The sequence below is a fragment of the Humulus lupulus genome, chromosome 8 (genome assembly GCF_963169125.1).
Source record: "Humulus lupulus chromosome 8, drHumLupu1.1, whole genome shotgun sequence".
Classification (NCBI taxonomy): Eukaryota; Viridiplantae; Streptophyta; class Magnoliopsida; order Rosales; family Cannabaceae; genus Humulus; species Humulus lupulus.
This window is the reverse complement of record NC_084800.1, coordinates 64,679,937-64,704,714: the sequence shown is the minus strand read 5'-3', so window position 1 is coordinate 64,704,714 and position 24,778 is coordinate 64,679,937. Positions and strand designations below refer to the sequence as shown.

Here is a 24,778-nt window from a genome sequence, read left to right as displayed (position 1 = left end):
GTGTATCACAAGTTTAGTGGGAGTAAGTGCATATTTCTGGTTCTATATGTCGATGACATATTGCTTGCCACTAATGATATAGGCTTATTGCACGAAACCAAGAGATTTCTATCTAAGCATTTTGAGATGAAAGATCTTGGTGACGCCTCTTTTGTTTTAGGAATTCAAATACATCGAGACCGTTCTCGGGGTATTCTTGGATTATCACAAAAGAGCTATATCGATAAAGTACTCAAAAGGTTTGGCATGCAAGATTGTAGACCAGGTGATACCCCTGTCGTTAAAGGAGACAAATTTTGTCTTAAGCAATGCCCTAAAGGAAGCCTTGAAATTCAAGAAATGCAAAAGATTCCCTACGCTTCAGCTGTTGGGAGTCTAATGTATGCTCAAGTTTGTACGCGTCCGGATATAGCATACATTGTTGGAGTATTAGGTAGATACTTAAGCAATCCAGGAAATGATCACTGGAAAGCAGCCAAAAAGGTTATGAGATATTTGAAGAGAACAAGAGATTACATGCTCACATATAGGAGGTCAGATCACTTTGAGATCATTGGATATTCTGACTCCGACTTTGCGGGATGCCAAGATAGTAGGAGATCCACTTCGGGCTACATATATCTGTTAGGTGGTGGAGCTATATCATGGAGGAGTGCAAAACAAACACTCATAGCTTCATCCACTATGGCAGCAGAGTTTGTTGCATGTTATGAGGCATCCAACCAAGGTATATGGCTGAGAAACTTTGTCACTGGGCTGCGCATTGTGGATGGAATTGAAAGACCACTTAAGTTGTATTGTGACAATAAGTCAGCTGTATTGTATTCCAACAACAACAGGAGCTCGACAAAGTCAAAACATATTGACATCAAGTTCCTTGTTGTAAAAGAAAGGGTACAGAGTGGACAGATTTGTATAGAACACTTAGGTACAAACTCCATGATTGCAGACCCCCTTACTAAGGGTTTGCCACCCAAGGTCTTTCATGAGCACACTGCTCGTATGGGTGTTTTGGAGTATGAGGATATCTAGATTCAGTGGGAGTTTGTCTTTATTATCCTTTGTGTTTTTTATGTGTTTCATGAAATTTGTATAATTGGATATTTTTCTGATCAGAAATTATGTTATTCAGTTTATTTCACTTTGTACATTAAGCTAAAGTTTTGATCTCTATAAAGTAAAGTAGGACCAATTGAAAATTGACATGAATAGATCACCATGCATGTAATTTTCATACCACATTATCATGATTGATCTATGTCATTTGGCTATGTTGATGTATGTGACCATTGATGGGTTTAGTTGTGATTGATACAACGAAAATCGCTTTGATCCTATGTTGATATAGTTAATGGACGAGATTGCATATGCATATGGTTATGATGACAAAATTATGAGCTCAATAAGGTTAACACATTTATATATATACATTTGTGGCCCAGTGGGAGATTGTTAGAAATTTATTGGGGTCTCAATTGTATATATAAAATGTGTGTTGGGGTCATCAAATAATTAAGTCAAATTTATGTGGTCTATTTTGGAATAAAGTTTATGACTTAAGGGCATAATTGTCATGATTTTATATGTGGATACCAATTAGATAGTTTCTGATTTGATGAGGGGCCAAATTAGAAATAATTAATAAATATTACTAACTGTTTTAACAGTTGGTAATATAACAGGTAATGGTCCCCATTTGCATCGTATCGTATTATTATTCAGACTTCCTGAATCCCCATCATCAGGAAAATAAGGGCTTCAAAGGTTTTTGATGCAAATTGGAAGATCATACATTTTTACAAACGATTCAATGGACTCCGGTACGCTTCCGCTAATCTATATTCTATTGTTTGATTCTCTTGAATTAATTAGGGCTATATACAGATTGAAATTTTTCCTAACATGTAAATTATTCGAAATTTTCTGAAAATTTGCAGGATGCTCTAAATAACTACAATAAATACAGTCATAAAAAAAATCGTGCCGAAAACTGTTCGCGAACCGAGAAACAAAAAAAGTTACAAAAAGTATGCACCACAGAATTACCCCATAAACATATTCATGACTATATGCCAAAAATAAAACTAAAATATATAATTTTAAATCTTTAATTCTATTTATAAATTTTTTAAATTGTATGAATTATTTTCAAGTCAAGAACAATAGTTTAGACCCACAACTTAAATGTAACCCGAACTCCTCACTATAAATAAGAGAAATGATCCAAATAGAGAGAGGCATCTTTTAGTATCAAACACTTAAAAACTCGAGATTTTTTCATAAATATGGTTTTTTAACCATTACTGTGCAAAAATATTAGAATTAAATTTTCCCTAATTTGTATGGAAAAATTTAATTAACAAAATCTCAATTTATGAGAAAACTAATCATATATTAGAACTTAAAATTAAACAAAAACACATCAGCAAAATGAGGGTACTATAGTATTTAACATAGAAAAAACTCATATGTTAAAACTTGAGTCCATCAAAAGCATCTCCACACAAAATCATGTTTACAGCCAAGGCACCCAAACTCTAGCAACACCTTCCACCTCCGGCAACAACTTCAAAACTCTAGTGAGTTCTTCAAGATCCGATCAAGAACAATTCCAGCCATGTTCTGCTGTAAAATTTGCCATCTCTAGCGACCTCCATCTCTAGCCAACTATTCTTACTGTTCTTTTCAATTTTTAGATCATATATTTTTTTTAGGTCTAAACTTTTTTTTTAGATCTGGAACTAACTTGTAAGTTTTTTTAAGTTTAGACAAACAATTGCTCATATTATTACATATATACTTTTTTCTTCTTGAGTTATAGATCAAAGTTTGTTTGTTTTCTTTGGATCTGTTTTTTTTTTCTATCTTCAAGTCTGCAATAGGTAACTGGTTACCTTCATGTGTCTGATATGTGTTTATATTTCTGGGTTCTTTATGGTAACCGATTACCTTTACGTTCTCGTATGAGTGTATATTTCTAGGTTTTTTTTTTCTATCTTCAGATCTGCAATAGGTAGTTGTTTACCTTAATGTTCTGATATGTGTATATTTCTGAGTTCTTTATGGTAATTGGTTACTTTCACGTTCTAATATGGGTGTATATTTCTGGGTTCTTTATGGTAGTCGGTTACCTCCACGTTATGATATGTGTGTATATTTATGGGTCATAAGATAAGATCATGTCTTTTTTTTTATTTAAAATTTAATGTTTCTTTTCATGTTTAATATAACTAACTCGTCACCCCTCGTATGGTAATTTGTTACCCCTCTTATGGCAGAATATTACTTCTCTCAAGGTAACTAGTTACCCTTCCTGATACATTTTGTAATGCCCCAAATTTCCTAATAAGGTTTAGGACCTTGATTAGGAGGCCGGGAGGGCCATAATTGCTTTATTATGCTATTTAATGATAATATGCATGTTTAGGTGTATTAAATATGCATGTGAACCCATTTGTGATTAATTGGGTGATTTTCATATTTTGGCAATTTCGGGCATTTTTGGCATATATGTGAAATAGGCGTGGTGCTTTATTATTATTTGGTTATGCCAGGGTTACCCAACACAAGACGATCCTAGGAGGTAAGCTAGTGGGAAAGTCACAACAGGATTTAAGCTTGACTTGGAGTAAGTCAAGGGGTATTTAGAGCATTGCCGAGTTATTTGGTAATGAGAATTAATATTTGGTGATAAATTGGGAATATTTAAGATCAGGGTGAAATTCTGGAAGTTTTGACTATAGTGTTCCCGGGGGTGTTTTTGGGACCCCGAGCACTAGGTTTTATTTGAGGTTACTTAAGCTTGAAGTAGCTTCCCAGATAAGAACGTACGTTAGAAAACCTCTCGTTCTCTCTCTCGACGGTCCGTTATACCGTTTGAGCATTTTTGAGGAAATCTTGAGTTCTAGGAGTCGGAATCAAGTGAAGGTCGAGGCATAGCGATCCTAGGAAAGATTAGAAGCTTCTTAACCGAAGGATTTGACGGAAAACAACCCAATCAAAGGTAATCTAAGTTTTAAGTTTTTAAAGTTTCTAAGCTTAGAATTGGACTTTGTTAATTGTTGAGTTTTTGGTTGGTTTGAACCTTGGGCTTTGAGGGTTTTGGAGTATTGGGAAGCTTGGGAACTTTGATTTGATGATTGGGGAATGTTTGGGTATGTTTTTGGAGGATTTGGAGTGCTTAAGACACATTTGGGAATGGCCCAGGGTTGGGGGCCGTGGCCCTGTTCTTGAGCGCCGCGGCCCTAGTTCGAAGAAGCAGGTGTCAGGATATTGGCCTTGCTGGGCGCCGCGGCCCTTGCCTCAGAGAACCCTGGGGGTCGCGGCCCAAGGTGCTAGGGCCGCAACCCTTGCCCTGTTTTCACCCTGTTTTCTCGTTTTGACCCCGGGAACGTGGTTTTAGGCCTCAGGATCATTCCTACTATCCGGATTAGTGAGGATTGATGTCTTGGAGGCTAAGTTTTAGTTCAAGGGTTGATTTTAGAACTTGAACTCATTGGATCACCATTTGTGGTTGTGACTAGGTTAACACTAGAGGCTTGGATCAGGATCGTGCTTGTGGCTCATTTGTTGGTAACCTGTGCTTGGACCCAAGGTAAGAAAGCTGCACCCCATATGTGACATGCATGGCTATGATTGATGCATGTTGGATGTTTAAATGTAAACATGGATAGCATAATGAATGCTTGGCAATCTTGCCCATTTGCATATGATTATTGTTGAAGCATGCTGGATGATTAAGTGCGATGCATGTGATGCACGAGAAACATGTGATTAGGGCATGCCATGAATGATGAATATGAGATTGGTCAGAGCTTGAGTTTCTGTGTTTGTGCATGATCATAATTATGCTAGCAACTGTTTAGTAAGCATGTTGAATGCCCTGTTCTTGGATGATTGGCATATGATACACATTGATAGCATTGCTTACTTGTGCATGGTACTGACTAATTAGTCAGGTCTGGCAAAGGTGCTAGTATCAACTGTGAAGCTGTGACTTATTAGTCAGGTTCGGCAGTGGTACTGGGCACTGGTCACACAGGGCTGACTCATTAGTCAGATTTGGCAAATGTGTTAGTATCAACTGTGAAGCCGTGACTCACTGGTCAGGTTCGGCAGTGGTACTAGGCACTGGTCACATTGTGCTAACTCACTAGTCATGACAACCCTAGTGTGTTTAGTGCAAGCTATGTCGATTGGACCTAATCGACCTTCTGCATTGAATGACTCAAAGAGCATTAATGCAGGACCGACCTCAAGTTCGATGAACATAAACAAGCATTTATCTAGCCAAAACTAGTCATTTAGAGCCATTGCAGGAAAGCCTGGGTAACGGTGTCGTTACACGGCTTTGGGCACTGGGCCCCTAGTGACTTGGTTGTCAGTCACTCAGTATGGTTTACCAGGACCTCAAAGTGATATTCACTCATCTGATCATAGCTATGAGCTCTGTATGGTCATTTTGGTCATCATATGCATGGCTTTGGGCACTGAGGCTCCAGTGACTTGCTTGTTGATCACTCAGCATGGTTTTCCAGAACCTGTTGAAGGATTGAGGCTTACCCAACAGCCACCCTTCCATTTGAATTAGTGACTTGCTTGTCAATCACTCAGTATGGTTTACCAGAACCTATTGAAGGCTAGAGGCTTACCCAACAGCCGCCCTTCCATTTGAATTAGTGACTCGCTTGTCGGTCACTCAGTATGGTTTACCAGAACCTCAAGTGTTGCGACACTCATCTGATTAGGATTGACTTGATAGTCCTCAAATCAGAAGGCTAGGACTTCTTATCCTAGATACCCCAGCATCTGTCTGAATTCATTTGCATGCTGAATAGAGCTATGAGTGCTAGGCATGCCAGATATGATTTGATATCATGATATGACTGTTTATGATCATATGAGTTTTCTTGCTGGGCTTCGGCTCACGGGTGCTTTGTGGTGCAGGTAAAGGAAAAAGGAAGCTGGACCATCCTTGAGTTGAAGAGCTTAGGTGATGACGTGTACATATGCAGCTGCTCGACCAATACTTGGGCGAGGTTTGAAAGTGGAACTAGGGCTGAGCCCTGTTTTGCCGCTTAGAACGGCCTGTTGTAAATATTCTTTTGTAATAGACTCTGAAATTATGTTTTTGGGATCCCAATGTATATGTTAAACGTTCTAGTGAAACGTTATATCTTAACCAAAGTTTTTAACCTGTAAACTTCTAATCATACTTAGTTACACGTTTATGGCCAAATGACTCGATTAGCGAGTTTAGCACTGTTTTCAATGTGCACTGTAGCGGTCCCTGGAGTTGGGGCGTTACACATTTTATTAGCTCTAGGAATTTATTTTACATAACTGTAAAAAATCAATCAAGTAACTGATTACTTTACCAGGTTTTGAAAAAAAAAACGTACAATCTAAGAAAATGTTTATAATAAATAAAAAAAATTCATATTACAAAAAAAAATTGCAAAACAACCAAAAAAAATTTAATATAAAATTCAAATAAACAAAAAAAATAATTAAATTACAAACATACCCTTCCAAATTTATAAAACTTGATTAAGAGTAAAACTATGACATAAACAACTTTTATACAAAAATATGATAAAATAAACCCATAAAGGTAAAAATTCTTAAAAAGAGTCATAGATTATCTTTTTTTTTTTTTTAAATTGCCATATTTTTGCAAACTCTATTAAAAATCTCATATAAAATGTAATTTCCTCTAAAATCTCCATGCTTTATAGAGCTCTTATGTAATAAAATATAACAAAAGCTTGCAATCTCACACATCAATAACAATGACTAAGTGAATAACTAATTTTAATGACAAAATTGTTTGAATATTTTTTCTACACTACTAAAAAACTTAAATAGATTTTTGACAAGTCTTATGCAGCCTCTGGTTTGTTTTGTGCATGTTTAGACTTATCTTATGCCTGGTTGAGTTTGTTTTGTGCCTATTTAGGCTTGTTTTGTGCTGTTTCGTTTTGTTTTATGCTTGTTTAGGCTAAGTTTGTGCATTCTCAGGCTAGTTGTACATTTTTAGATTTTTTGTGTGTCTACTCAGGCTAATAGTGACACCATCAAAATGAGAGATATTCAAGATAAATATTTTTAGAATAATATTTACTTCCTTTTAGAACTAATTTAGTTTAGTTCAAAATATAATTTAGTTTAGAATTATTGAGTTTAGTTTTTTTAAAATTATATTTGGATTAAAAATTATTTATGTTCGTTGATTTCTTATTTATTGGATTTTATATAATTTAATAAATTTAAAAGTAAGTTGTTAATAATTTTTTATTTTTTAAAATAATTTTTATTTATTTTTTCTAATTTAAAATCAATTAATTAATCAAAAATAAGTTTTTAAACTACTACGTCATCAAACCGATATTATTTTGATGGAATGAGCAAAAATCTACAAGTTCTATAATTCGAGTATTTTTGCTAGACAAAAAAATTTGGGAGACAAAATTTTACAAATACTATAGTTCGGAGAAAAAAATATTTTGTCCTATTATTTTTGCTAATATCCTTAAACAAAACTATTGGGTGGATGGATACCCAAACTCCAAAAACACTTCTATTTTTTTTTATCTTTTTCTATAAGTTTACATATTTTTATTGGGTAAGAGATAACTCATGTTTGTTGAATTGTGAGGTAGGTATCCTATTGACTTAATGAATAAATTAGATTTTTTTTTTTGTTTTTGAAAGAGATGAATAAATTAGATTTAGAAGTGACAATGCCAATTTTGGGGACTTCGCATTTTCTTAGTTTCTTCATTTAAAAATTATTTAAGAAAATATTTTATTCCAATATCAAAATTTTAAATCATATTACTGTAATCATTATTTAATATTTAATACTAATTCATTATTATTTATTTATTTATTTTGTAGGTGTTCATTTGGGGAGATGAAAATGAAATTTTAATGTTTTATTTTTAATTTTTATAGTCTAATTTTTCAAGCATATTTGCCTGTTCTTTGGCAAGACAATAAAATTAAATTGTAATCTTAGTCATTTTTCAATATAAATAGTAAAGTCTAAGATTGAAAAGAAAAAAAAAAAGACTAAGTGAATATAGTTCAATTCTTAAGTTGAACCACTACAAATCTTCTATTCCTTTATCGTTATTTTTAGTATTAATTACACCTTAAACACTTGAATCCATTCTCACAAAACTTGCTAATATTATTTTTGGGTCTTCGTCCAAAATACGAGACAATAAATATATATTTTAAATTTATTAAATAGCTAGGTATATTTAGTTTGAAGTCTTTTTATGTGTGGGATGTAAATATAACTGTATTTTTAAAATGAGAATAATTTTCTCAACTTTTTTTAATTGATTATCCAAATAATTTTTTAAAGAAATTTTATTTATAAAAATATTTATATTATAATTATTAAAACATTAAAAAAAACAAAACAAAAAAAGTCAAAATTTTTATTAGATATAAGCGAAATAAACATTTTTTACTCATACATACACAGCAATATGTACAGTTTGTTTCCAATTACTACGTCATATAATATATATATGATGATATATGATTGAAGTCAAACAAATAGCATTGCACCAACAAAAGAGTAGTACTGGTGAGTAACAGGAGTCGCGTGGTATTGGTTGGTGATTATGAGGCTTAAGCCTGTAAATTTTAATAATGATTTTATAACATCACAATAAATAGCTATATGGAATACACGTATGGAGCACCACTTTAATAATATACCAACAAATTAAGAGTGGGAAAGATAGTTTTGTTAGCACAATGATTAAAAATTAAGGATGATGATGAGGAGGAGGGGGTGGGTTTGGAATGCGAATCACGTCACGCGGGCCGAGATCATCAATGGGTGGGCGCTGCTTGTGATGATTAGTGACTGATTGGTAAGCCATTGCCAGTGCTAGAGCCTGCAAAAGTCAAATTCATCATGGATTTACTTACTTATTAACATAAAAACTAATGAGCAATAGTGACAATGATGTATAATTACAATGTGATCCTTTTGAGGAGGAGCATAAATGCCGGTGGTGATGGTGGTCCTCCGCCGAGTGTTGGGAGGTGGATGGGAGATGGGCTTGAGGCCTGTTGGAACCACGATCACAGGCATCCCTACTAGATTTCCCATACATACTTTCTCCCAGTCAGTTGCATTCCCAATGAAACCATCCACACCTTTTAAACTTTCTTCTACTTCCCTAATCAACCTTCCACGCGCTCTTTGTGCCTGCATAACATAACACAATTAACTAAACGTTAGGGAGGTGTTTGGTATATGATTTTGAGATGGTGGGAATGACTTTGTGATGTGTGCATGAGTTCTACATTAGAGTGTTGTTATTTGACATTTTAAATTGTTCAACAGCATATGAGGTGACACACCTCATGATTGATTAGCAATATCCCATAATATTTATTAAATTCAAATATTGAATTGCACCAATAACATTATGTCACATTCTTGTGGTGTTGACCCGTTAGCAATTCTCTCAACATTAGGGTAATATAAAACTCCAAAAGATAAAAGATGTTTATATTAGAAAGTAGCATGTGAAGCCCACAAAAGGCTCTACAGCCCAACAAAAACTCAACCAAACATAGAGTGGATTTTAGATTCCCATTCACAAGTTACCTACACATTATAACAAACACCCATAAGTGTCTTTTTAAGGGTTTCAACATACATACCCTACAAGTTTTATCTTGTTTGATAATTTAGCTCTTAAAAAATACATTTGGCAATTAATCAAGTTCAATTTTATAAATAATAGTTATTAAATCTTTTTTTTTTAATTTTCTATATATTATAATATGATGTATAAATTTTAAGGTGTATAATATTTTAAAAAATATGAAAATTAATTATCTATAAAAAAAACTTATAATTTTGTATTAAAAAAATAGGGAGCGACTACAATGCATCTTTTTTTTTGCAATACCGATGCATCTTTTTTCTATTTCAACACCTGAATAATTATAATCCCAAAAAAATTTATAAGATGGTGTACACTATAGCTATATAGAACATCTTACAAATTTTCAAGAAATTCTGAATAAATTATGGTATCGAAACAGAGTCTAAATTGTTTGTTGCACGCGTGCCTGTTTTTTTGTGTATGCGTGTAAAATTTGACAATTTGCACTCTGTTTTCAGTTTCGTAAACTATTCAAAATTTCTTGAAAATTTGCAGGATATTCTAAATACTTACAATGTACTCCGTCATATAAATTTTTTTGGGATTATAACTATTCAGATGTCGAAATAGAAAAATGATGCACCAGTATTGCAAAAAAATGTGATGTGTTGTAGTCGTTGCCTAAAAAAATATCTACAAAGATTTAATTATTATTGTTTTTAAAACTTGAGTACTTGATTGCCAAAAAAGATCTCAATGACTTGAAAACAACAACAAAAATTCAAGGGGTGTATATGCTAAAGTTTGACTTATTATGAACAAGCGGTGTCAATTGATCACTGTTTTGTTTATCTGATTGGCCATCTTTTCTGATTTTTACTAACCTTTTAATATTAGTTTTTACACTAATAGTGTTCTTTTTTGGAAAAAAAAAATTCTTCTAGTGTTGATTAGGTACAGAAAATAAGAACGATTTCTCTTGAAGTAGTCATGAGCTATGGTGAAAAATTTGAAGAACTGAGTGGAATGCTCAGCTCAACATAAGTGGAAAAGTACATTGAAGTATAGTGAGATAAGTTTGAACAAAGTGTAAATTCAAAGTAGGTGATGTTTTTGTAATTGTTACTTTGATCCAGTAAAAACTCTCTCATATTCTTAGTGGATTTTTCTAATCTGGGCTGAACTATATAAAATTTCTCTTGTATCTTTTAGATAAATGTTGATTTGATTTTTTGCTTAGAAAATACTAAACTGGATAAATAGCAAACATTTTCATAAACTCAATAAAATAACTTCAATTCTAGACTTATAAGATATTGTTACCTGTACATAGTCAACTGCAGGAATTAGGCGTGCCCGGCCAAGCTCAGTAGGCCATTGTTCTTGAGCTTCATACGCTCGATCTGATCCAGTCCGCTGCCACTCGTCAAAGTGAGCCAACATATCAACGTCCATGGTGAAGTTGAGGATGCCTTGAACACTGTCCACTGTGTAATTTAGCTTAAAAGGAACCATCTTAACACCCTTTGACTCCAGCACCTTAACAACCTCCATTTCAGCATCCTCAAGATATCCCACTCTCAGCTTTGTAATGTCCACTAAGAAAGGATCCTTAAAGGGCATGTGTCTGGACGACATGTCGTTTGGATCTCTTCCTCTAATAACATCCAATACTATAGCACAATCTGCTGCATCTCTGCAGAAAGGCCCTAGCTTGTCCTGCATATTGGACCACAACACACATGTATTAATTAGTATCATAATAATAGCACAGAAAATGAGTTATACCAAACTAGCCTAAGTTTTTAAAACTCAAAATAATGGTATACTATTTGTGCCACTGCCAATCCTAACAAATATTTATTTGTACGAGTTTTGTGCAACCCTAAGTTTTAGCTATAGAGTGAAGAGAAGTAGTATTGCATACCAAGCTTTCTGAAAGGCTCATCACGCCAGTCCGGCCAATGGAGCCAAATGTGGGACGTAGCCCTGTGATCCCACAACGCGCGGCGGGAAAGGAGATGGAACCGGCTGTTTCTGATCCAATGGCGAAGGGCACCATGCCAGCCGAGGTGGACGCGGCGGGGCCTGCCGACGAGCCTGTGGAGAACTCCTCAATGTTCCAAGGGTTCCTAGTCCTTCCTCCAAACCAAATGTCGTCATAGGCCAATGACCCTGAAACAAGCTTGGCCACCAGCACTGCCCCTGCTGACTTGAGCCTCTTGTAGACCCAAGCTTCAGTGTTTAGGACTTGATTCTTGAAAATGGTGGAACCCCATGTTGTTTTGTATTTTGGTACTGAGATTATGTCCTTTAGTCCGTAAGGAATACCATGAAGAGGACCTAAATAGACTCCTTTGGCAAGCAAACTATCTGCCCTTTTTGCTTGTTTGTATGCTAATTCTTCTGTGTAAGACACCACAGCCTTAAGAACACCATTGTACCTGGTGAATAATTTTTGCCTTTAATACATAATTACTATAAAGAAGTATAAATATTTACATAATGTTCAGAATCCAGGTAAGTAAACATAAGAACAACTTTATATTGTTTTGTGTGTATAAATAACGAACTCTGCTTATCTTTAGCTAAAATACATCTCACACACACAATATCAAGTAGCTAGTGTTACCTTTTCAATCTTCTTAGGAAAATCTTAGTGAGTTCCAAAGATGTAATTTGCTTTGTCTTGATGAGCTGTCCTAACTCAGTAATCTGATTATCATCATCAAATCACCAGATATAAAAATATAAATATAAATAGCCTTTAACAGATATATGCAGGGAAGTAGTCTTTACAGTCATGAAGGCAATATCTTCCTCATTTGAAGACCTTCGTACGGCATAGGAAGAAGGGTATTTGAATCTATTGGTGTTTGGTGGTTGGTGTTGAATAGTGCCCCATTGTGGATTGAAGACCAGAACCGAAGGGTACTGCAAACCCCCATTAATGGAAGCCACAAGTTTTCTATTGGCTCTCATTATGGGGATATTGAACTCTTTTGCATCCTTAACAATCTCCAACATCTACATCAAGAAATTAAAAAAACCCCAGAACTAGTTAACTACATAGCTTCTATTTTGTACATAATTATAATATTGATAATGACCTTAGTATTGTTGAAGAAGCTAGCATCAAATAACTCAAATCCACACTTGAGAGATGAACACTGCCCCATTTTGGCTGGACATTCAGTACCATTATTGTCAACTTCATTGTCCTGTGTCACAATTATACATCATCTTCATGTATTATCAATGTTTAAGAACCATGTTAATCAGATATCTTCATGAATAATGCATAAGGTTATAAGCTGATTAAAAAGAAAAGAAAAACAAAAAAGTAAATTAGTACCTTTTGATGGGGAAGGGCAAAAACAGAGTTTCCACTTCCACTACTGAAGAGTAGTAGTCCCAGTAAAATTAGATGTGACATGTTCTAAGTGATAAAAGAAGTTGTTGTGGATCATTTGATTTGTGGTTTTTAAAGAGAGAAATTTAAATTAATATCTTTGTAGTTGAGGGAACAGTGAAATGTGATGAGTTGAACTGAGCTTTCTAACTCTATGTCCAAGTTTGACTTTTTCTTGGTCTAAAATATCTGGTTTGACGATGAGTTCCTGGCTCATTAGTCAATGTTGGGTCCTCAATTTTAATGTTATATTCATTTTAATTTAGAGATATATTTCATAATCAAACTGTACCGGATGACCACGGCACCAAAATGGTAATAGATTAATCCACTTTTTCATCTTTAAGTTGACTTTGTGTTAACTAAAAGATAGAACACTCGCAAAAAGAAAATAAAAAACTCTTATGTTATGCTTTTTTTTTTCAATGGTATAATGTTTTAATATGGGACTCTCTAAGAGATTTTAAAAAGAGAACATATTTAATATTATCTTTTTAATTTTTTTTTCCTATGAATTTATCTGTTAGAATAATCAACTACTATTATGGCAGCTTCTTTGGTAGGAGAGCATAATTTTTTACTCTAACCATAGGAATATTTCTATTTTTAATACTGGAGAAATTATAATATAATATTTTTTATATAATGTATTAGGCCAGGCCCAATATTGATTGACCCAAACAAAGCCCAAACCAGGATAGAAGGCTGGCTGGAAGAAGGAACAGCCGAAGAAGAAACCAGGCAGCAAAAGGAAGTTGACAAAGGTAGCGAAGAGAAGGAAGCAAGGCAAACCAGCCATGCAGAGAGAATGGGAACGCGTGGGACTCGCAAGCGCGTGAAGCCTCGATGGATGCAAGAGTTTGTTAGAATGGAGAGGAGCTGAGGAACCCGCGGGAGCACTAGCAATCTGTTATTTTTTTCAGTTTTTAATTCCAAAGTTTAAATAGCAGAAAATGTATTTCAGAAATGTTATGTTGATTGTAGAAGCTTATTGGCTTGTGGAGTTTTGTATTGACTCGAACAATACCCCTTTCATTGCTGAGCTATCACTGGTGCTTTCATTGGATCTTCATCTCCAACATGAAGAACGAAGAACTGGCGGCCATGATTCAGGCAATGGAAACCAATTTTCAGAAACATTCAGAGGAACAATTTGCTCGATTTTCAGCGAGATTGGATGAGCAGGTATCTCGCCTGGATGAGCGAGTGGATCAATTGCAGACACCATTGTCGAAACCTCACCTGGATGAGCGAGTGGATCCATCGCAGACACCATTGTCGAAACCTCACGGACATGCTAGCAGCGGCATTGGGTCTTCGTCTGGGCATAGACCGACAGCAACCGTTGATTCTCGGGAGATAAACTCTCTACTGAAGGTGCTACGTGTGAAGGTTCATCGCTTCGATGGTACGAATGTGGAAGATTGGATTTATAAAATCAACAAATTCTTCGATTTACACGGGGTCTTACCGGAGGTACGTCTGGCTATGGTCGCATTTCACCTTGAGGGAGCTTCGTCGACCTGGTTCCAGTGGATGGAGAAGGGAGGAGGGTTCTCAGATTGGGAATCATTCTTGAGGGCGTTGAGGATGCGTTTTGGAGTCTCCATTTATGACGATCCTTTGGGTAGAATTTCCAAGCTGGTGCAGACTGGACGGGTATCATCGTTTCGGACGTAATTTGAGTCGCTGATGACTCAAATCACAGGAGTTTCAGAACAGTATTTCTTGAATTTTTTCGTGTGGGGTTTGAAGAGTGAAATACGCAGGGAATTGCTATTGGCTAAACCCATCGATTTAGCCGACGCTATGGTGAAGGCCCAATTGTTCGAGGACCGCAATGAGGAGTTACTAGGCCATGTTCGAGGGGAAACGGGACGTTCGAATTGGTCACCCAATTCCAGCAGTTCACAAGGGGATAGGATCGGGTTCCAGCGGGTCCAACACAAGTGTACCAGCAACTTCGAAGTTTTCAATACCGAGCACTCCTCCATTACCGGTTAAGAGACTATCACCGACTGAAATTAAAGAAAAACGGGAGAAGGGCTTATGCTTCACTTGCGACGAGAAATACAGCTTCGGTCATAAGTGTAAAAACAGGGTTCTGATTCTCTGCACTCAAGGGGATGAGGATGAAGATGAGGAGACACAGGCGGGGGTGGAAATTATAACTGATGGTAAAGACTCCCAAACCGAAGAAGTTAGTCTAAACTCTCTAGCTAATTCGACGGACCCCAGGATATTTCGTATTCAAGCCTTTCACGGCAAGGAGCAGTTGGAGGTGCTGATTGATACGGGGAGTAATAATAACTTCACTCAAGAGGCATTAGCAGCCAAATTGGGTCTGACTTGTGTGGAAACTAAACGGTTTAAGGTATACATGGGCAATGGCAATTCATTATGGTGTTCACAGTTATGCAGAGGGGTTGAGCTACTATTACAGGGCCATAAATTCCTGGTTGATTTGTACATTTTGCCTATTTGGGGACTTGATGTGGTTCTGGGTATGCAATGGCTTCAGACACTTGGACCATGCATTCACAACCACAAGGAGCTCACAATGGAATTTCAGTGGCAAGGATCTATCATAAAACTCGCTGGTTCGTCGAAGTCCGATGCTCATCAATTATCCATTACTCAGCTGCGTTCTATGGTGCGTGAAGGAGACGTGACAGAAATGTTTATGTTGGCAGCAGGCCGTGACAACCATCAACACGCAGTCGGGGAGATAGAGGAGATCGAAGCTACTTTACCAGAGATAGCCAGGGGTATTCTCACGGCATTTACTGATGTTTTCTCGGAACCCACACAGCTGCCACCATACCGTGGCGCAGACCACCGCATCTGCTTACAACCAGGTACTCAACCAGTCAGAGTTAGACCCTATCGTTACCCGTATTTTCAGAAGGATGTCGTTGAGAAGTTAGTAGGCGAAATGATGAGCTACGGGTTCATTCAGACAAGTAACAGTCCGTATTCATCACCAGTTCTGTTAGTGAAAAAAAAAGACGGATCATGGCATTTTTGTGTGGATTATAGAGCGCTGAACAATATCACCATTAAGGATCGATTTCCCATACCCACCATTGATGAGCTGTTGGATGAGTTGGGCGATGCACAGGTATTTTCAAAGCTGGATTTGAGAGCGGGTTACCATCAAATTCGCATGGCTCCACAGGATATTCATAAAACAGCGTTTACAACGCATGAAGGCCACTACGAATTCACCGTAATGCCATTTGGCCTTACAAATGCCCCATCTACTTTTCAAGCAACTATGAATCGGGTGTTCAAGCCTCTATTGCGCCATTGTGTGATAGTTTTCTTCGATGACATACTTGTATATAGCCGAACATGGGAGGACCACAGCCAACACTTGCGAATGGTATTACAAATACTACGTGACCACTGTTTCTTTGCCAAGGCCAACAAATGCAAGTTTTTCCAGCCAACCATTGATTATTTGGGCCATTTGGTGTCGGCTAAAGGGGTACAGGCAGATCCTTCAAAAATTTCAGCCATGTTGGAATGGCCACAACCGCGTAACATCAAACAATTGAGGGGATTTCTGGGGCTTACTGGGTATTATCGCCGATTCGTTGCACACTATGCCTCCATTGCAGCCCCTTTAACTGAATTACTGAAGAAGGATAACTTTTATTGGACGATTCAAGCAGATGCTGCCTTTCATCATCTCAAGCGAGCCATGACGGAGACACCCGTTCTCTCTCTACCCGACTTCTCCAAAGAATTTATCATAGAGGCCGATGCCTCAAGTGTCGGAATCAGGGCCGTGCTAATGCAAGAAGGCCACCCCATTGCATTTTTCAGCAGGAAATTAGGGCCCAAATTCGCTGGAACTTCGGCTTACTTCAGGGAGCTAAGAGCAATCGTGGAGGCAGTTACTGTTTAGACCTTGTTATTTTTTTCAGTTTTTAATTCCAAAGTTTAAATAGCAGAAAATGTATTTAAGAAATGTTATGTTGATTGTAGAAGCTTATTGGCTTGTGGAGTTTTGTATTGACTCGAACAATACCCCTTTCATTGCTGAGCTATCATAATGGTATTCATAATAGTTATAGTGCATATTCTATTAATTTTCAAAAAATTTAGAATAATTTATGGTGACGAAATAAGAGTTCAAATAGTTTATTTTAGGCTCGTATAAAAAAAATCAAACACCTGTGCAACTGCCTATTTGCATCTTGATTTCGACACTATAAATTATTTCAAATTTATCAAAAATTGATGAGATATCTGCTATAACTATGATGTATATCGTCGTATAAAAAAAATTATATTATAATTTTTCCAAGTAATAAAACAAAAATACTCCTACCAGTAAAGACAAAAATAATACTCTTAGCTAAGAATTTTCCCTACTATTATTTTTAGGAACAATTTTTTTATGCTCTTTTCCACTAAGTGCTTAGTCTGTCAAGTTTTGCAATATTAATTTAAAATATTACCAAAATATCAAACGATTTAATAAAATCTATGCATGCATGGATTACTAATATAAACAATAGTGGGAAAGAAAGTTTTGTTCGCACCTCTAAATAAATAATATTAAAATTGAAAGAGGCAAAAAAAAAAACACTGGCTTTAAAATGTGAACATGTAACTCATCAACTTGCGTAGTAAAATACCATCTCATGCCAACTGCACTGTACATCGTGTTTTTTTTCTTTCTATTACGAGTTGATGAGTTGTATTTTCTCCAAATTGCACGACATATAATGAGGTTTATGGTTTGGAGATTTAAAAATATTATGCAAACTGCACATTATATAGTAAGTTTAGACTTCAATTTTTAAAAGTAAAAAAAAAAAAAAGGAGTTTAGAATAATATAAAGTAAAAGAAAAAAAATCCCAAGTTTGTTTGGCTAAATCTAATTTGTTATGCTTAATAACAAATGGCTAATGTATGAGTAGGAAGAATAAGACTATTAAAATCAGGCTATGAATTAATTAAGCCTGCTTGATTGAGATGATAAAGCTTTAGGACAATTTTAGATTTTGTATTTCTCAGGAAATTATATTGATATTATAATTTATAATGTATCATCGTTATCTCTCTGTCCACTTCCAATAGTGGTGCAGTTTTATTATTCTCCTCTCCAGGCCGTCCATCTTTGAACACTAATTGTCGTTATGCTCTCTTTCATTGCCGCCCATATGTATCTATTTTGTGTATATACATATATACAAGGCTTTGTTTGGTAACTACTATTATACCATGTTATATTGTATAAATGGTTTATATATTTTTGGGCCCTGTGTATTTTCCAAATACCTGTTTGGACCTTATGTTTTGACAAATTACTTTTTGGACCATATGTTTTGTAAAACAGTTAAAATAGAACCCTAAACTCAATTTTGATGAAGAAAAAATTGAATATAACAACACAGTTTTTAAGCAGAATAATTTTATTTTTGTTCTGAATTGTTAGTTTGGTAAATTATTTGTGATTTTAGTTGAAAAAACATTGATCAAAATCGAGTTTAGTGTTCTATTTTAACCATTTTACAAAACATAGGGTCCAAAAAATAATTTGTCAAAACACAGGATCTAAACAGGTAATAGGAAAAAACACAGGTCCAAAAAAGTATAAACCCTTGTATAAATTGTATAATATATTATTAGAATACAAGTCAATTTAAAAATATGCTATATAAAACAATCTAATAGAGTACTATATATTACAATATGGTATAAAACAACACATCTAAATCTATAAATAGAAAGTGTTAAAGCTACAAATGTCACTATAATTTCTCCTCAAGTTTTTCGAATGCTTCGTTTCACATTAGGTGAATGTCGTCCATTTAAATTATGTGATCCGTGAAAAGAAAATAAATCACATTGAGTATTGGTAAGGGATACCACTGCTGTCCAATACCACAAGAAAATAACACATTGTTATTGGTGCAATCTAATATCGGATCTCATACATTTTGTTTAACAACCAACCATAAATTGCTATCTCATGTGATGTTAGGCAATGCTAAATGACAACACGTGTGAGTCCAGATCTTCGTCAATGGGTGGGCGCTGCTTGTGATGATTAGTGACCGACTGGTAAGCCATTGCTAGTGCAAGAGCCTGCAAAACAAAATCTATTAATTTACTTACTTAATACTATAAAGTCTAAACCTAGCCCCTTAATTTCCTTATTCTATTTATATCAACACAAAGTAATAATAATAATAATAATTACAATGTGATCCTTTTGAGGAGGAGCATAAATTCCGGTGGTGATGGTAGTTCTCCGTGGAGTATTGGGAGGTGAATGGGAGATGGGTTTGAGGCCTGTTGGGACCACAATGAGAGGCATCCCAACTAGATTCCCCATGCATACTTTCTCCCAATCAGTTGCATTTCCAATGAAACCATCAATACTCTTCAAACTTTCTTCCACTTCTTTAATCAACCTTCCACGCCCTCTTTGTGCCTACACATAACATAACTTTACATATATCACCATTCACCATTTCTTTATTCTTATTAGATGAGCAATCCCAATGGCTGCTTTAAAGTAGTCCAAATGTAAATTTTTTTAGCTAAATGACTTAATATCTATTCTATTAGCTCCTCTAAATATATATCTATAATAACTTAGCACTAAACCCAATAAATTCTATTCTAAATGTAACTAAGCTTATATTAGCTATGTAAATATTTTTTAATATTTTTTTTGTCCTTTTTTCCCTTTCTCTCTCCCATTAGCAAATATTTTATTATTATTTTTTCCTTTTTAATATGTTTTTTTACTTAAATTATTAAATAATATTTATAATTATAATATTTAAATGATGTAAAAGAAAATATAGAGTAGTTGATGTATAGTGTAATGTAAAAAATGTGAGGTAAAATAAAAAAAATGGGATTTTAACGAAGTATTTTAATAAATAGAATAAAGTAATCATTGAGATTGCTCGCTCAAGCATCCTCATAAGTTGCCAAAATTTTTTAAAATATTTTCAAAATAAAAAATATATAAAAAAAACTAAGCAAGGTTGCCACTGTCCAGCAACACATTACCCATCAAAATCTTCAAGTGAATTACTTTGTCAATGCCACTTAGCAAAAAAACTGACAAACTCAGTCTAGCAACCTTGGGACTGTGCTCTTAGAGCATATCCAATGAGACATCAATAGAAGTTGACTCTCAAAATTCTATATTAATTTTGTATTAAAAGTAGCCAATTATAATTATTTTTCTTTTTTTTTAAACAATGAGCAACATTGCCAAGCAGTGTCAATCTTTGTTAAAAAGTCACCAAAAGTCCACATAGGGACTCACTTGTGAGTAAGCTCTATGTAAGGCAACTCCCACTGGAGATGCTCTTAGAGACCTACTAGTATGGAGTCGGTCCTTTAGGTGAGTAGGAACTAAATTTTACATTTTTATAATTTTAGATTGGTTTAAATGTTTTTTTTTTAATTTGGAGATTTTTTTGTAATTTTAACTTTTAAGGGATTTAAATGTAATTTTTATAAATTTAGGGCTTTTTTTATTAATTTTAGGGGTTTAAATGTAATATTTTTTAAATTTGGAGATCTTTTTGGTAATTTAAGAGGTTTAAGTGCATTTTTTTCTTAAATTTAGATTTTTTTTCATATTAGCGGAATTTAAATGTTTTTTTAAATATTTGAGATTTTTTTATAATAAAAATATTAATATATATAAATTATTAAAAAATAAAAACAATCAAGTGGGGTCCATCCATGCCCATAACGAAATATAATAAGTTTCTAATTGATACGTAGAGGGTGGAATTTTTTTAAAATATATAACTTTTCTTCTATTTTTTTTTATAAAATAACCAAATATTCATTGATTGATATAATGAAGTACATAGTTCATAGTACAAAATGTAATATTTTTTAATCAAGTAATTTTGTTTTCTATATGTAGTGCATATTTGACAAGAAAGACATAAATAGAAGAAAAAAAAAGTATCTAATGTACCATACTTCAATTTAACAAATTTGAAATAGAATTATAGTGTGTCTATTGCATTTTTTTTTCTTTTTTTGACTGCAAATAAACCAGAAAAAGTATTTTCACTAATTATGGTTTTTCATATATCATAGGATTTTAACTTATGTTTAAAATATAAATTACGAAATTGTACATTTTTATATATGTGGGTTTTTTTAATAACATAATGAGATTTATTAGTTATATTTTTACTAAGTAATTGTAGAAAGTATAAGTATAGTAGTGAAGTTAATCACAAATGTGGATAGTAATGGTAGAAAATATAAACATACGGGTAAAATGTCTAAGTAACATAAGTTTTCATATCAAAACCAATTGATGATGAGTAAAGTGACTCATGCTCTTATATATTATTGAATATGCTCACACACTTTTCATATGAGACACACTAACATCTCCTTAAGATAGTTGCTATTTATGCTCACCAATCTTAAATAGCTGAAGCATTAGTGACTCTTTTGGCTCAATGATTATTTTGACTCACTATTTATTTTGGATAATATTTGACCGGTTGTGACTCGTTTGACTCACTTATTTATTTGGACAGTATTTCAGACTCTTTTTGGCCAATTGTGGCTCGATTTTTTTTTTTTTTTTCTTACTTATTTATTTGGACAACTATGGGTTGTGGCATTTTTTTTGTGTGGCTATTTTTCAGGTTAATTTATAAGTATTTTTTTTGTTTGACCGAGAATGCTAGCTAGAGCATTTTTAGTATAATGGGAGGTAGTTTTGATAGTGAATGTGGATAGTAATTTTACTTTGAGTGAAGTAACTCATTTTCTTTTAAATATTGTTAAATGTGTTCCAGAACCTCAACACATACTAACAATCCAAAGATGAATCTTGTACTAACGAATGCTATAAACTTATTTGTGAAAAGACAGAGCCGCCATTGTTTGTCATAAGGGAAAAAAAATAGACAAACCGTGGCATGAGAAATGCTAAATTTTTAAAATAAACCAATTTTTCAAAATTTTCGATTTTTTTACATAATACAGCTGTGTTACTCAAAACTCCCTGGATTATTAATTAAAAAAAACTTCACTTTTAGACATAGATAATGTTGTTACCTGTACATAGTCAACAGCTGGAATTAGGCGTGCCGGACGAAGCTCAGTCGGCCATTGGTATTGAGCTTCGTATTCTTGATCAGATCCAGAACGCTGCCACTCATCAAAGTGAGCCAATATATCAACCTCCATGGTGAAGTTGAGGATGCCTTGAACACTGTCCACTGTGTAATTTAGCTTAAAGGGAATCATCTCAACTCCCTTGGACTCCAGCACTTTAACAACCTCCATTTCAGCATCCTCAAGATATCCCACTCTCAGCTTTGTGATGTCCACTGAGAATGGATCCTCAAAGGGCATGTCTCTGGACGACATGTCGTTTGGATCTTTTCCTCTGATAACATCCAACACTATAGCACAGTCTGCCGCATCTCTGCAGAAAGGCCCTAGCTTGTCCTGCTCATTGGACCACACAACACATATTAGTGTCATATAATTATAGGGCTTTGTAGCAAGGTTCACGAAAGGTCACTCTCTGTATTCCAATATTTAGCTATAGAGTGAAGAGTAGTGGTATTACGTACCAAGCTTTCTGAAAGGCTCATCACGCCAGTCCGGCCAGTGGTGCCAAATGTGGGGCGTAGCGCTGTAATCCCACAACGCGCGGCGGGATAGGAGATGGATCCGGCTGTTTCTGATCCAATGGCGAAGGGAACCATGCCTGCCGAGGTGGCCGCGGCGGGGCCTGCCGATGAGCCTGTGGAGAACTCCTCAATATTCCAAGGGTTCCTAGTCCTTCCTCCAAACCATATGTCATCGTAGCCCAATGACCCCGGAACAAGCTTGGCCACCAGCACTGCCCCTGCTGACTTGAGCCTCTTGTAGACCCAAGCTTCAGTGTTTAGGACTTGATTCTTGAAAGTGGTTGAACCCCATGTTGTTTTGTATTTTGGTACTGAGATTATGTCCTTTAGTCCGTAAGGAATACCATGCAGAGGACCTAAATAGACTCCTTTGGCAAGCAAATTATCTGCCTTTTTTGCTTGTTTGTATGCCAATTCTTCTGTGTAAGACACCACAGCTTCAAGAACACCATTGTACCTGGTGATTTAATTTTTATGCCTTCAGTATAGATATAGGACAAAGAAGCATTGATTTTTTATAAGGTGTAGAATCAAGGTAAGTGTGTGTGTGTCATGATTGCACAATCAATCAAGCATAAAAACAATTGTATGTTCTTTTCTACGTGTATACAATGTTGTGTACTTATATTTTGCTAAAAATAATAAGGTTTATATAAGCAGAGGTATCTCTGTAAAAAAATATTGGTCATTATTCGATTTTGATTTTGGTTGTGCATTCTGCAGACAATTTTCTAACAGAAAAGACTTCCTGATACACATTTAGTGAGTTTGGGCACACAACTAATACAAAATAAAGTTTGGGAAAAATTGGTGACCTCAACTCGTATAAACCCAAAATAATACATATCAACAACACACACAATATCAAGTGCTGTTACCTTTTCAATCTTCTCAAGAAAATCTCAGTTAGCTCCAAAGATGTAATTTGCTTTGTCTTAAAGAGCTGTCCTAACTCAGTAATCTGATTATCATCATCAAATCACCAAATAAAAAATAAATCTAGGTAGTCTGTAACTGTTTTACTAAACATTTTGTTAAGCATAAAATAGTCTTTACTGTCATGAAAGCAATATCTTCGTCATTTGAAGGCCTTTGAAAGGCAGAGGAAGAAGGGTATTTGAATGTAGTGGTGTTTGGTGGTGAGTGTTGAGTAGTGCCCCATTGTGGATTGAAGATCAAAACCGAAGGGTACTGCAAACCCCCATTAATGGAAGCTACAAGTTTTCTATTGGCCCTAATTGTGGGGATGTTTAACTCCTTTGCACTCTTCACAGTCTCCAACATCTACATCAAGTAATTAATAATCAAACCCCAGAACTAGTTAGCCAGACAGCTTTCATTTTGTACATAATTATAATAGTAATGACCTGTGTATTGTTGAAGAAGCTGGCATCGAATAACTCAAATGCACACTCAAGAGATGAGCATTGATCGATTTTGTCTGGACATTCAGTACTGCTATAGTCAACTTCATTGCTCTGAGCCACAAACATTTATACATCATCTCGTATATCATCAAATGTTTAAGACCCAGATTTGTAATATATATATATAATATACATATCATCATGAATAATGCATAAGATTATGAACAGATAAAAACAAAAGTGCGTTATTAGTACCTTTTGATAAGCAAAAACAGAGTTCTTATTTCCACTGAAGAGCAGTAATACCAGTAATATTAGAAGAAGCATATTGTGGTGCCTTGAAAGAGAGAAAGATGCTTCAGAAGAGAATAGCTTTTTAATTCAGCTTACAGTGCAGTTGACATTTTTTGGTAAAAAATTAAAGTATCTATTTGATATATTATAATGGGGTGCTTCTTCTTGTCCCTTATTAGTGCGATGGCACGTGCTATAGATAGATAGGGTTCATTTATTTTTTTATATTAGATTAGTGGCATTTGGTAAAAAATACAATTAGATTAATTAAGCTTTCTAACTTTTTATATTTAGTAGCATTTTTAAATTGTCAGTAAAAATTATAATTAGTGTTATTTTAAAAAGGAAAACTGGCAACGTAAATACCAATTTTGTTAATACAATTGTATAACATA

The 24,778-nt window shown here is 34.8% G+C and overlaps 2 protein-coding genes across 2 annotated transcripts; both read right to left on the bottom strand.

The window, feature by feature from the left end:
• Positions 1 to 8,597: 8,597 nt before the first annotated feature.
• LOC133797558 (uncharacterized) lies at positions 8,598 to 13,114 on the bottom strand. Its single transcript, XM_062235500.1, has 8 exons — positions 13,000 to 13,114; positions 12,755 to 12,865; positions 12,444 to 12,671; positions 12,277 to 12,359; positions 11,572 to 12,088; positions 10,968 to 11,363; positions 9,002 to 9,235; positions 8,598 to 8,918 (listed from the first exon to the last, which is right to left on the bottom strand). Exons 1-8 carry the CDS (start codon positions 13,078 to 13,080, stop codon positions 8,787 to 8,789), a joined length of 1,782 nt encoding a protein of 593 aa, XP_062091484.1. The 5' UTR covers positions 13,081 to 13,114; the 3' UTR covers positions 8,598 to 8,786.
• Positions 13,115 to 18,704: 5,590 nt separating this feature from the next.
• Positions 18,705 to 24,547, bottom strand: LOC133797559 (uncharacterized). Its single transcript, XM_062235501.1, has 8 exons — positions 24,345 to 24,547; positions 24,090 to 24,200; positions 23,779 to 24,006; positions 23,601 to 23,683; positions 22,663 to 23,179; positions 22,139 to 22,534; positions 19,278 to 19,511; positions 18,705 to 19,162 (listed from the first exon to the last, which is right to left on the bottom strand). The coding sequence occupies exons 1-8, from the start codon at positions 24,414 to 24,416 to the stop codon at positions 19,055 to 19,057; spliced, it is 1,749 nt and encodes a 582-aa protein (XP_062091485.1). The 5' UTR covers positions 24,417 to 24,547; the 3' UTR covers positions 18,705 to 19,054.
• Positions 24,548 to 24,778: the final 231 nt, after the last annotated feature.

Excerpts from the sequence above, each read along its gene's own strand:
- LOC133797558 (XM_062235500.1), bottom strand. The coding sequence starts at position 13,080 with ATGTCACATCTAATTTTACTGGGACTACTACTCTTCAGTAGTGGAAGT. Across the intron at positions 12,360-12,443 it reads AAGATATTGCCTTCATGACT|ATTACTGAGTTAGGACAGCT; the intron begins GTAAAGACTACT and ends GATGATAATCAG. Across the intron at positions 12,089-12,276 it reads TTCCTAAGAAGATTGAAAAG|GTACAATGGTGTTCTTAAGG; the intron begins GTAACACTAGCT and ends ATTATTCACCAG.
- LOC133797559 (XM_062235501.1), bottom strand. The coding sequence starts at position 24,416 with ATGCTTCTTCTAATATTACTGGTATTACTGCTCTTCAGTGGAAATAAG. Across the intron at positions 23,684-23,778 it reads AAGATATTGCTTTCATGACA|ATTACTGAGTTAGGACAGCT; the intron begins GTAAAGACTATT and ends GATGATAATCAG. Across the intron at positions 22,535-22,662 it reads TGAGCCTTTCAGAAAGCTTG|GACAAGCTAGGGCCTTTCTG; the intron begins GTACGTAATACC and ends TCCAATGAGCAG.